We start from the raw sequence: 13,731 nt of genomic DNA on the forward strand, positions 1-13,731 counted from the left end.
GAGAGAGTATGAAACTCCATGCCAAGGTATGTTAGCGATTGGGTCGGGGTCAGATTTGACTTTGAAAAGTTGATGATCCACCCGAAACTCTGGAGAGTCTCCAGCGCAACGTTCAGGCTGTGTTGGCATGCCTCTTGAGAGGGTGCCTTGACAAGTAGATCGTCCAAATACGGGATCACAGAGTGACCTTGAGAGTGCAGGACTGCTACTACTGCTGCCATGACCTTGGTGAAGACCCGTGGGGCTGTCGCCAGCCCGAAAGGCAGAGCTACGAACTGAAGGTGTTCGTCTCCTATAACGAAGCGTAGAAAACGCTGGTGCTCTGGAGCAATCGGCACGTGGAGATAAGCATCCTTGATGTCTATTGATGCTAGGAAATCTCCTTGAGACATTGAGGCGATGACGGAGCGGAGGGATTCCATCCGGAACCGCCTGGTTTTCACGTGCTTGTTGAGCAGTTTTAGATCCAGAACGGGACGGAAAGACCCGTCCTTTTTTTGGCACCACAAACAAATTGGAGTAAAAACCGTGACCTTGCTCCTGAAGAGGAACAGGGGTCACCACTCCTTCTGCCTTTAGAGTGCACACCGCTTGCAGAAGAGCATCGGCTCAGTCGGGAGGTGGAGAAGTTCTGAAGAATCGAGTTGGAGGACGAGAACTGAACTCTATCCTGTACCCGTGAGACAGAATGTCTCTCACCCAACGGTCTTTGACCTGTGGCAGCCAAATGTCGCCAAAGCGGGAGAGCCTGCCACCGACCGAGGATGCGGAGAGAGGAGGCCGAAAGTCATGAGGAAGCCGCCTTGGTAGCGGGTCTTCCGGCTGTCTTATTTGGGCGTGACTGAGCCCGCCAAGAATCTGAGCTCCTCTGATCCTTTTGAGTCCTTTTGGACGAGGAGAATTGGGACCTGCCGGAGCCTCGAAAGGACCGAAACCCCGACTGTCCCCTCCTCTGTTGGGGTTTGTTTTGTCTGGGCTGAGGTAAGGATGAATCCTTACCCTTGGACTGTTTAATGATTTCATCCAAACGCTCACCAAACAGTCGGTCACCAGACAATGGCAAACTGGTTAAGCACTTTTTGGAAGCAGAATCTGCCTTCCATTCCCTTAACCACAAGGCTCTGCGTAAAACCACGGAGTTGGCGGACGCCACTGCCGTACGGCTCGTAGAGTCCAGGACAGCATTAATCGCGTAAGACGCAAATGCAGACATTTGAGAGGTTAAGGATGCCACCTGCGGAACAGATGTACGTGTGACCGTGTCAATCTGTGTAAGACCAGCTGAAATAGCTTGGAGTGCCCATACGGCTGCGAATGCTGGAGCAAACGACGCGCCGATAGCTTCATAGATGGATTTCAACCAGAGCTCCATCTGTCTGTCAGTGGCATCTTTAAGTGCAGCCCCATCTTCCACTGCAACTATGGATCTAGCCGCAAGCCTGGAGATTGGAGGATCCACCTTGGGACACTGGGTCCAGCCCTTGACCACATCAGGGGGAAAGGGATAACGTGTATCCTTAAGCCGTTTGGAGAAACGCTTATCTGGATAAGCGTGGTGTTTCTGGACTGCCTCTCTAAAGTCAGAGTGGTCCAGAAAAGTACTTAATTTACGCTTGGGATACCTGAAATGGAATTTCTCCTGCTGTGAAGCTGACTCCTCTACTGGAGGAGCTGGGGGAGAAATATCCAACATTCTATTGATGGACGCTATAAGATCATTCACTATGGCGTCACCATCAGGAGTATCCAGATTGAGAGCGGTCTCAGGATCAGAATCCTGATCAGCTACCTCCGCCTCATCATACAGAGAGTCCTCCTGCTGGGACCCTGACCAGTGTGATGAAGTCGAGGGCCGCTCATAGCGAGCTCGCTTAGGCTGTCTGGGACTGTCGTCCGTGTCAGATCCTTCACCCTGGGATGCATGGGACACCCCCGGAGCCCGGAGCTGTTCCAACTGAGGGGGACCAGGGAGCAATGATTCAACAGTGCCCATGGTCTGAGTTACTGGTCTAGACTGCAAAGTTTCTAGAATTTTAGTCATAGTCACAGACAATCTATCAGCAAAAACTGCAAACTCCGTCCCCGTCACCTGGACAGTATTCACAGGTGGTTCTCCCTGGGTCACCTCTAGCAGAGGCCCCGGCCGAGCAAGTGCCACAGGGGCCGAGCACTGCACACAATGGGGGTCAGTGGAACCTGCCGGTAGAGTAGCCTCACATGCGGTACAAGCAGCATAGAAAGCCTGTGCCTTGGCACCCTTGCTTTTTGCGGATGACATGCTGTTGTCTCCTCTGAGCAATCTAGGAGGGTATATAGCCAAAAATCACCAGCGACCGTACAGTGCAATGTATAGCATGTAAGCATAAAAATACAAATGTACACTTCGGCACTAGTGGGGTCAGCACCAGAGGTGCCGCTTACCGCCCGCTCAAACGCGGGTGTGTGGTCGCCAGAATCCCGTGTCTGGGTCTCCCAGAACTTGTTTCCCCTCTCCAGCTCAGACTGCACACAGGAATGGCTGCCGGCGTTCTGTGAAGAGGGGCGGACCGTGGGCGTGCCTCAGACAAAGTGCGGGAAACTGGCGTCCCACTGTGCCCAGTGTGAGGGCTGGAGTATGTAAAGTAGACTCCAGCCCTCGGCGCTGACGTTCTGTACAGCGTCCCGCCCTTCCCCTGACTGGCAGGCCTGGGGGCGGGAACAAAACGAAACTAGGCCGCAAAAGCCGGGGACTCGAGTAATAAGCGCGGCCGTAATATATGCACGGCCAGCGCGGAAGTCCCCGGCGCACCACAAGTCCCAGCCGCGCCGCAGCGTGAACTGACAGCAGCGGCCGGCGCGGCAGTTCCCAATACATTGACTCACTCAGCAGAGCTGTAGCTAGTAATGGCACAAGCGCGCAGCGCTGTTGTCCCCGGCGCACTAACACACCCAGCAATGCTGCAGTGTGTCTGCGCGCGGTCTGTACGGGGACACAGAGTACCTTGACGTAGCAGGGCCCTGTCCCTGACGATACTCAGCTCCATATCCAGCAGAATCCCCAGGGGCTGTGGATGGAGCACGGTCTCAGTGCCTGGAGACCGGTAAAATCCCACTTCACCCAGAGCCCTAAGGGGGATGGGGAAGGAAGCAGCATGTGGGCTCCAGCCTCCGTACCCGCAATGGGTACCTCAACCTTAACAAACACCGCCGACAAAAGTGGGGTGAGAAGGGAGCATGCTGGGGGCCCTAGTATGGGCCCTCTTTTCTTCCATCCGATATAGTCAGCAGCTGCTGCTGACTAAACAGTGGAGCTATGCGTGGATGTCTGACCTCCTTCGCACAAAGCATGAAAACAGAGGAGCCCGTGATCCCACGGGGGGTGTATAGGCAGAAGGGGAGGGGCCTTACACTTTTAAGTGTAGTGCTTTGTGTGGCCTCCGGAGGCAGTAGCTATACACCCAATTGTCTGGGTCTCCCAATTAGGAGCGACAAAGAAAAGAGATTCCCCCAGGGGTCAGCCACCGAACCCGGAGCAGCTGGAGGGACCATGCATGAGCCTCCAAGCTGAGGGGCCACAGCGGTTATGAGCTCGGTACAGCCGTACGAGACTACCAGCAGTGGATAATAAAAAACAGCCTGCAGCCTCGCTCTGTGAGACCTGCTGCAGAGGTGGGGGGGCTCTGTCTAGAATGTCTAGAAAACACAAGACAGGGGTTCAGCCTGGGGAGACTCCAGGCTGAGGCACCACCACCTAAGAACCATTACAGTATGGGTCTGTGCCGGTTCAGGCAATATGAGCCTACATGCAGAACATGTAGTGTACAGCCTCGGAGCTTTGCTCCTAGTGAGACATGCTGCTGAGGAGGAGGTTCTATAATAAAGAATTAACTCCTTCACAATGCCCTGATAGTATATAAAAGTGCACAACCAGAGGTTGTGACTTGTCAGGCCGCTATTGTGAGTGCCCCCCCAGGTTCCAAGCCTGGACCCCCAGCCAGATATTCACTCCCTCTGCACTGCAGAGCAGCCAGCGCCGATCAGCGTACTAAGAACGCTGAGAAAATGGCGCTAGAGTGAGGGGGGAGGGCGGGGGTTAACCCAGGAGCGGGAATCGGAGGGCTAAGAAATGTACAGGGGAGGGAATCATCTCCTCAACAAGGAGTGTCCTCCCCTGTGCAGAGCGGCAGTTGGGCGGCACTGCAGCGTCCCTCTGCATGACTGACATGCAGGGGAACGAGACGAAACTAGGCCGCGGCTGAAGCCGGGGCCTAGAGTTAAACATGCGGCCGAAAATCAGGCATCATCGGCGCGGTACACAGAAGAAAACAGTGGAACCGGCCGGAAACACAGTAAAAGCAGCATTATCAAAGTCAAACACTGTCCCCCTAATAAAGTGCCCCACATTGCAGAAGGACCCTCTGAATAACGTCTCTATACTTAGCTTTGAGACGCAGGGTCCAGTCCCTGGGTGGGGTGGGGGTCCAGTGCTCCGTCCAGCAGGGTCCTGTCAAAGGGCTGCGGATGGAGGCCGGTCTCCTGCAAAGCAGTGAGAACCGTGTTGGCTCCCACTTCAAGCCAGAGCCCCAGCATGGGATGGTGAAGGAGCGCGGCATGAAGGGCTCTTGCCCTGAATCAACCTTAACAGCACCGCCGCCAGGGGGGTGTGAAGGGACATGCCGGGGGTCCAGTGGACCCGCTTTTCTTCCAAATCTGTAGAAAAAATGAAAATCAAAAAAGGATGCATGTGTGTGTGTGTGTGATCCTCCTGACACAAAGCATGAAACTGGCTAGGACTGGCTAGCAGGGGGTGTATATACTGGGAGGGAGGAGCTACACGTTTTGAGTGTAGTAACTTTGTGTGTCCTCCGGAGGCAGTAGCTATACACCCATGGTCTGGGTCTCCCATAGGAACGATAAAGAAAAAAAAAAAAGTATCAAAAACTGCATTACAAAACATAACGTGTGCACATAGCCTTACGTGTGCGGGAAAACGTTCAAAATACCCTTACAGGGGTATTTCCATCTCCAAGATCCTATGGGTAATAATACTAGCAAATCCCTCCAATTAGAAATGTAGTATAGTTCTCCTGATATAGCCATGTCTCTTACCTCATGTGCAGGGCATTGCAGGACCTTAGGGATCCATGCTTACAACCATGCATATAGTTACAGTTAGTTGCTCGTGGTCGTAACCTTGGATACCTAAGGTCCTGCAATGCCCAGAACATGAAGGGTTATAGTGAATCAGAAGAACTATACTACATTCCTAATTGGAGGAATTAGTTTTTGAGATTTGGGGCTAAGTGATAACTTATTTTTCTGTACACTAAGCTGATGTTTTTACCAATTCTATGGACAAAAAGGGGGGGTGATTTGAACTTGTTTCTATTTATTTTTTTTCATATTTTTTAAAAAAAAACAAACACATCTTTTTTCCCCCCCACTTTTTATTGTTTTTACTATAGATTTGAAGCGGTGATCATCCGAGCGGGGCATCAGCACTCTCCGATCCAGTCGCGGCTGTTAGAGGCCCATGTCGGCTGATGAGATCAGACGTGCAGGGAAAGACGCGGGCTCAGAGTGTGAGCCCGCATCAAAGGCAGGGACACGACCTTTGACATAAATATGTCAAAGATCGTGAAGGGGATTTTATTTTGCAAAAAACGGCAGTTAAAGATACAATTATCCATTTATCTCGGAAACCTGAATGTAGCAGATGCAGCTTCTCATAGGCTAGAGGTTCACATTTCCGTTGTTTTAAATCCGTCAGGTCTGTCAGCGACGGATCAGTTGTTTTTTAGATGTCAACTGACGCAACGGATGTGTTTTTCACAGGATTCCTTTCACATGTAGTAGAGCATGACGGAATCCAGCGCTGGATTCCGTTGTAAAACGGATTACGACGGAAGCCAGCACCATAGACATCCATTACAAGCTTGATGGATGGCGACGGATTCCTGCGCGCCGCGTTAATTTTGACGGCCAGAAAAACGTTACATTCTGCGTTGCTCCCGCCCGGCGGTCAGTCAAAAAATGCAAGGACATCAGTCGCAATCCGCCACTAATACAAGTCTATGGGACACAACGGAATCCGCTAAACGGATGCCGTTGTTTACCAGAGCCACGGATGATTGCTACATTTTAACGGAAATGTGAACCTAGCCTTAATCTGACTCCATTTATATAGATATAAAAGCCTATATACCGCACCTCCATACACCGGTACTGTTCACTGACTTTAAGCTCTTCTACTTCATGACACGTTCCATCTTCCAAGATCTCCTGGTAAAGAAAAGAAAAATCAATGAAATTCAAGAAAAAAAAAAAAAAAAAGGGGGCCCAGAGTGGTCCCTGCACTCCGGCAGTAATCATGTCCCACCCAAAGACCACAGATTGGGGGTATTCCTTTATTAGGAGAACATTCCCTAAGGATTCCATGACTCACACTTACTGAGGGATTGGCATCACCGGCTGGGATTCTTAGATATGCATTTGGAGGAGCCATGAGAGGTACCACCACCCATCAGATTAAGAGAAGAGCCACATTATTTCGTCTGTCTTTAGCACATTACCTGGATGACTGCCTGGCAATGGCCCCCGCACCACACCAGATTTTTGGCTTCATTAGCGGATCGTAGCTTGATCGGTAGAGACTTGATCACAGACGCCGCTCTTGCGAAAGCCAAACTTCGGACTTCAGAGCCCTGTAAAGCGGCTGCTTTTCCCAACATCTCCAGGGCGTCCTACAAATGAGGAGTACCACAGCCCAAATCACACAAAGTGGGTCAAAAAGAGAAAAACCCTGCAAGGGACTCAACCTGTTCACTGTAGGGATCATTGCGGGTCCCAAATTATGGTGGGGAAACCCTCTACCGTTACAGATTAATGAACCAATCTGCCCCAACAGTTAGATTTCTTTCTGAACTGATCAGAGAATGGATGAGCCAAATACCTGCCCTCATACCATGGACATCACTGGATGTGACCTGCCCTTCACTACAGAAAAGAGGCTTTATTATGGAATCACCATCCAAAATAATAGCATCAATATATCCAAAAAAGAATCACTGGAATTTGGTCAGTTCGATATACACTTAAAGGGAACCTGTCATGAGAAATGTCCCCTAAAACCTCACAGATTCCCCCTCTGCAGCTCCTGGGCTGCATTCTATAAAGGTCCCTGTTATGATTGTGGCCACTTTCTGACCTAAAAAAAGTGTTTATAAAGTTGTACCTTTTTTGCTTCTGATTCTGTAAATACGTCCCGGGGGCGGGCTGCCTGATGGCCGTTAGTCTGCCCCCTGGTCCTGTATGCCGCCCCCCTCGCTGATTACAATAATGCTGGACGCCGCCCCCTGCTACATCCATCGCCGCGCATGCCCAGTGCCCATCTGTCGGGGATGAGCACTGTGCCTAGCGTCACCGCTGGTGACGTGCACGCAGGGTTAAGATTATGGGCGGTGCTGTGATGTTTATTCCTAAGCAACCGCCCATAATCGCGGGGCCGCGCTTGCCCCCTCGGCCTGCTTCGTTCTGCGCAAGCGCGCTGCTGCTGACCCCCACGTCACCTCCTTCCCATCTTGCCCCGAGGCAGGAAATAGATGGGAGGAGCGGTGACTACACCGATCAGGAGGAGACGCGGAGATCAGATTACCAGCAGCGCGCTTGCGCAGAACGAAGCAGGCCGATAAACATCACAGCACCGCCCATAATCTTAACCCTGCGTGCACGTCACCAGCGGTGACGCTAGGCACAGTGCTCATCCCCGACAGATGGGCACTGGGCATGCGCGGCGATGGATGTAGCAGGGGGCGGCGTCCAGCATTATTGTAATCAGCGAGGGGGGCGGCATACAGGACCAGGGGGCAGACTAACGGCCATCAGGCAGCCCGCCCCCGGGACGTATTTACAGAATCAGAAGCAAAAAAGGTACAACTTTATAAACACTTTTTTTAGGTCAGAAAGTGGCCACAATCATAACAGGGACCTTTATAGAATGCAGCCCAGGAGCTGCAGAGGGGGAATCTGTGAGGTTTTAGGGGACATTTCTCATGACAGGTTCCCTTTAAGTGGATTGTTCCTTTTCAAATAAATTTCTCCTCTGGATGCACTTTACTAAAAACGGCACTGTACTCACCTTTCCCAGATCCACTGGTGGAGTCTCAGACAGTTCCGGATGGCTGCCAAGCCAACGTCAACTTAAAGCGGCAGCCAATCAGTGAGCTCAGCATCCGCATAAGGAGCATTCACTCTACATCATGGGAACACCTCGTTTAGAGCTCACCGACTACGGCGCCATTGATGTGACATCAAGGCAGCAGCCAATGCCAGACACTGGGAGCAGTGACAGACTGGTGACCTGGGAAAGGTGAGTACAGCACAGTTTGTTTGTTTTTTTTATAGTACACTGCAGCAAGAGGGGAAATTTAGCTGAAAAGGGAACAACCCCTTTAAGTGGCGGTAATACAAACTCTCAATCATTGCTGCTGTGGAATGCCATATAAGCTGTACCGACAGTCCAACAAAACCCGCTTTCAGTGGCAAACATTCATGGGATATCCATATAGTATATTTGGTAAAGTGGAGAAAACAAGTCACAAGACCCTGGTGAACCGGCCACATTGGTTGCCCATGGCCGACGGGCCAAAGCCCTTTGATTCTCCCCCTCCGTGTTACCAACACCAGCGATTCTTCAGATTAGTTATATCATCATCACACTGCAATGATGACCTTGTGCTGGGCCTACTAATAAGAAGAGGAGCCAGCAATGCCGGCAGCTAGGAGGAGGTTTAAAGAGCTGTGGTCGAGCGGCTAAGGACTACTGGTATGGCCACTGGACCAGGGTCCAGAGAATCTGGTTTTCTTGGAATGCCGTGTTTTTTTTGCCTCCATGCATAACGCCTTTTTGTATGACTAAACAACTCAATCTTTGTTTCATCAGTCCACAGGACCTTCTTCCAAAATGTAACTGGCTTGTCCAAATGTGCTTTTGCATACCTCAGGCGACTGTTTGTGGCGTGCTTGCAGAAACTGCTTCTTTCGAATCACTCTCCCATACAGCTTCTCCTTGTGCAACGTGCGCTGTATTGTTGACCGATGCACAGTGACACCATCTGCAGCAAGATGATGCTGCAGGTCTTTGGAGGTGGTCTGTGGATTGTCCTTGACTGTTCACTATTCTTCTTCTCTGCCTTTCTGATATTTTTCTTGGCCTGCCACTTCTGGGCTTAACAAGAACTGTACCTGTGTTCTTACATTTCCTTACTATGTTCCTCACAGTGGAAACTGACAGTTTAAATCTGAGACAAATTTTTGTATCCTTCCCCTGAACAACTATGTTGAATAATCTTTGGTTTTCAGATCATTTGAGAGTTGTTTTGAGGAGCCCATGATGCCACTCTTCATAGGAGATTCAAATAGGAGAACAACTTCAAGTGGCCACCTTAAATACCTTTTCTCATGATTGGATACACCTGCCTATGAAGTTCAAAGCTCAATGAGGTTACAATATCAATTTAGTGGTTTAGTAAGTCAGTAAAAAGTAATGAGTGATTCACTACTAACATGTAAGCAGAGCCTGGATGCCTTTCTTGAAAAATATAATATTACCAGTTATGTATATTAGATTTTATGACAGGGTGTTGATCCAGGGAACTAGTCTGATTGCCGTATGTGGAGTCAGGAAGGAATTTTTTTCCCCATTGGAGCTTATTTGACACATTGGGTTTTTTTGCCTTCCTCTGGATCAACATGTTAGGCTACAGGTTGAACTAGATGGACTTAGAGTCTCCCTTCAACCTTAAAAACTATGAAACTATGAAACTAGGAGTGTTCAAATCAAGAAATTGATAAGGGTGCCCATACTTTTGCACCGGTCAAATTTTGTTTAAAAGCGGATTGCACATTTTCTGTTCGTACAATAAACCTCATTTCAATGCAGAAATATTACGCAGTCCAATCAGTTATTAGAAACGGTTATAAAGTTATATGAAACTGAAATAGCTGTTGATATGCCTCCCAACGCGTTTCATTCTGAAAGAACTCTTCTGACAGAGCGAGAAGCACGGCCGCTCCTGCCACGTGCATGATCAGGTGCTGGGTCCATGTTGTATGGGACCTGATTTGGATTCACCGCTTATGACTCTGTGATGAGTCTGTGTCTATTGCATGTCTATTGGATATAACGGGCTCATGATGTTATGAGACCCGGAATGGATTCATAAGCTCCCCTGAAGAGTTCTTTCAGAATGAAACGCGTTGGGAGGCATATCCTTCTGCTTATAAGGTTCCGCCATGAGATGGTTTGAACCACTTTGAATCTTAAAATATTTGGTGAGATAAATCCAATTAATTATTTTTGGACTTTGATCTAAGTGGCACCTAGTTATTTGGTGAGACAAGTCCCAATCACCATAGCGGTATTAGCTGAATCTATTGGCCTGCACATATCTCCTTGTTAGGCGGGGCCAAACCTTATATGTATTGTTTGTCTGTTTTTATTGGTTGAGGACCTTTTAATGAATTTAATAAAGGTTAAATTTTAATTTTGTATTTGGAGACTTTGGCACTTCAAACTTGCTGGTTTTCTTGATAATTCAGAATTAACCCATTGGCTAGATTTACCATATTTTTCGCTTTATAAGACGCACCCCAAATTTAGACATAAAAAAAGGTAAAAAAAAGAAAAATGGGGTCCGTCTTATACTCCGGTGTTCTCTTACCGGAGGGGGGCAGCAGTGGTGGTGAAGCGGGGGTCACAGGAGGCACAGGTTGTGCTGGCAGGAGCGGCGGGTCAGTGTCAGCGGGGTCCGTGGTTGCAGGTGCCGTGGCGTCCGTGGTTGCAGGTGCGGTGGCGTCCGTGGTGGCGGCAGCAGCGGCGGTGGGTAAACCGTGCAGCAGGCCGGTGCAGTGAGTGTCCGCGGTCCCGGTTCAGTGGTGGGAGCGGCGGCGGCGACTGCTCAGTGGTGGCAGCAGCGGCGGGGACTGCTCAGTGGTGGGAGCGGCGGGGACTGCTCAGTGGTGGAGCAGACGGATGCGGTGTTTTCCCAGTGTGTCCGCGGTCCCGTTCAAGTAATGGCGCCCGGAGCAGCGCGTGCGCAGATTGAGCGCTCATCCAAGAGCTCCACCGGCGCCATCATTTGAAAGTGGGACCGCGGACACCTGGTAACTTGCTGCACAGCCGCCCGCCCTGCACGCACAGAGTGGCAGCCAGCAGGCTGCCCGCCCACCCTGCGTGCAAGCCGCCGGGTACCTGTGCTTGTGTGCAGTGGCAGCCGGGTACCCGTGGCTGTGTGCGGGCGGCAGCCAGGTGCTGTGTGAGGGCGGCAGCCGGGTGCCTGTGTGAGGGCGGCAGCCTGGTGCCGCCCGGACGGGCACCCGGCTGCCGCCCCCACACAGCACCCGGCTGCCGCCCGCACACAGCCATGGGTACCCGGCTGCCACTGCACGCAAGCACAGGTACCCGGCTGCCGACCCCACACAGCACCCGGCTGCCGCCCGCACACAGCCACGGGTACCCGGCTGCCACCGCACGCAAGCACAGGTACCCGGCCGCTTGCATGCAGCCACAGGCACCCGGCCGCCTCAGACAGGAACCCCCCCAGGTACCGCTTTATAAGACGCACCCCCCATTTTCCTCCCAAATTTTTGGGAGGAAAAGTGCGTCTTATAAAGCGAATAACACGGTATATAAAAATCTAAATTGTTGTAAAGAAAAAAGGTTAAGATTAATAGGGGTGCCCAAACTTTTTCATATGACTATGTCTGCAAGCCCAAATGTAAATGCCTACGGTGAGGTATGGGAAGGAATGATGTCATCAGAGGATATAACTAGAGGATCCTTGCCAACTATCTAAGGTATGGAAATGTAATGAGGATAGAAGTTATAATCCAGGGACAATATGAGTATCCTGTAGGTGACAGAGGTCAGTCCTGGATTTGAATTGCAGGGAATCTGCAGTAGGGACAAGGACCCAGCATGTAAGAAAGTACGTCTGTAGTATTAAGGTGGATAATTAAGAGAACCAGGTGTGTGTCAAATTGACTAATAAACAAATGGATCCTGGATGTGGAAAAAAAAAAGTATGCAATAAAACACCTGTGTTTCTTCATCTTTTATTGGGGAAAATTGAGTGCCGGAGTTCCTTTTTGTAGATGGTTCTTTTTCCTGAGCACCGACTTGGTGATGCTGGGTCTTAACTAATCTTGGCAGGAGCAGTTACAGCCACTTGCTCCTACCACCATTTTTTACGCCGGATATTGGTGACCATAGACTTATATAGGGACCAGCGTCTGGTCCAGAACAGTTTTTTTTTTGTGTTTGTTTTATAATCCGGTTAGGTGCGCCGGTCCTGGTTATTAGTGAGTCCGCCCATCACTATGCAAATACATGGGACCTTCTCTATAAACACTTTATAGAAAAAAAAATGAAAGATTTCTAAGATTGTGAATTTTTTATCATATTTCCAGAGTTAATTTTTCAGTTTTAAGTCACATTCCCCATCATCTAGATCGTATATGAGGGGCTGCTGATAAGTCTTTGGCTTTACCCAGAAAGAAACGAGATAGGATGATGAAACTTTACATTTATTCCACATACTCTCCACAGATGACAAATAGACTTCTTACATCGGTATTCCAAGTTCTATAAGCCTAGTAAAAAGAAGGATTTCGGTTGTGCCTCAAACCAGGCATCCATAGCAGCCATGGCATCAGAAATGTGAAATTTTGTACCCTTGAGGTGTTTCTTCAGGTTTGGAAACAGAAGATAGTCAGAGAGAACTAGATCTGGTGAATAAGGTGGGTGGTCAACCAGCTGGAAGCCCAGCTCTGCCAGTTTTGCCATGGTTGCTTGTGCAGTGTGAGTGGAGGCGTTGTCTTGCAGGAACAAGATTGCTTTGGACAGCTTGCCGTGCCTTTTGGCCTTCAGAGCTGCCTTCAATTGGTCCAAAAGTTCAATGTAATACCTCGCATTGATGGTGGAACCCGTTTGAAGGTAGTCCTTTAGCAGCACGCCCTCCTTATCCCAGAACACAGGCACCATAACCTTAGTGGATGATTTCTGCACCCTGAACTTCTTTGGACGAGGAGAACCACTGTGCCTCTACTCTTGACTGCGCCTTGTTTTCAGGGTCATACAAATAATTCCAGGTCTCATCCATAGTGACCAGTCGATCCAGGAAGTTCTTATCAGTCCAGAAACGCTGACAAATGGACCAGGAAGTTTTCACTCGCATGCTTCTCTGATCTGTTGTCAAACATTTGGGGACCCCCTTTGCAGATCGCTGCCTAATATCCAAATGTTCATCCATAATGACACAAACACGTTCACGGGAAATCCCCATGATGTCTGCTATTGCTTTATCTGAAATTCGTTGATTCTCCAGTATGAGGTACAACCTCCGGAACAACAACCACTCTCGGTCGTCCAGGACATTCCTCATCATTGGTGCTGAAGTGGCCCGCTTTAAATTTGGCAACCCAGTTCTTAACGATGGAATATGAAGGGCATTGATCCCCCAATGTCTGCGACATATCACCATGAATATCCTCTGTGGACTTTCCTTGCAGAAACAAGAATTTTATCACTCCTCTGCTCTCAGTTGCTGTGAATATCGCATTAGACTCCGCCATTTTGGTTTCCCGCGTGTGTAGAACATTGTTGCCATAAGCAACAAACACAAAATTTTGAAAACATATATTAGACACACAAGGCTTTCATGTGATGTAACATTCATTACCATAGAAACAAAA

General features: G+C 49.6%; 1 protein-coding gene across 6 annotated transcripts in view; it reads right to left on the reverse strand.

The window, feature by feature from the left end:
- Positions 1-13,731, reverse strand: part of LOC142304143 (DNA-directed DNA/RNA polymerase mu-like) — a 144,182-nt gene that overhangs the window by 94,278 nt on the left and 36,173 nt on the right. For all 6 annotated transcript variants that reach the window (XM_075346222.1, XM_075346218.1, XM_075346220.1 and 3 more), the window contains exons 7-8: positions 6,552-6,722; positions 6,190-6,261 (exon numbers count right to left, since the gene is read on the reverse strand). In XM_075346222.1, the coding sequence (XP_075202337.1) occupies positions 6,190-6,261; positions 6,552-6,722 (243 nt within the window). The remainder of the gene's footprint in view (positions 1-6,189; positions 6,262-6,551; positions 6,723-13,731) is intronic.

The sequence above is a fragment of the Anomaloglossus baeobatrachus genome, chromosome 4 (genome assembly GCF_048569485.1).
Source record: "Anomaloglossus baeobatrachus isolate aAnoBae1 chromosome 4, aAnoBae1.hap1, whole genome shotgun sequence".
In the NCBI taxonomy this organism is placed as follows: Eukaryota; Metazoa; Chordata; class Amphibia; order Anura; family Aromobatidae; genus Anomaloglossus; species Anomaloglossus baeobatrachus.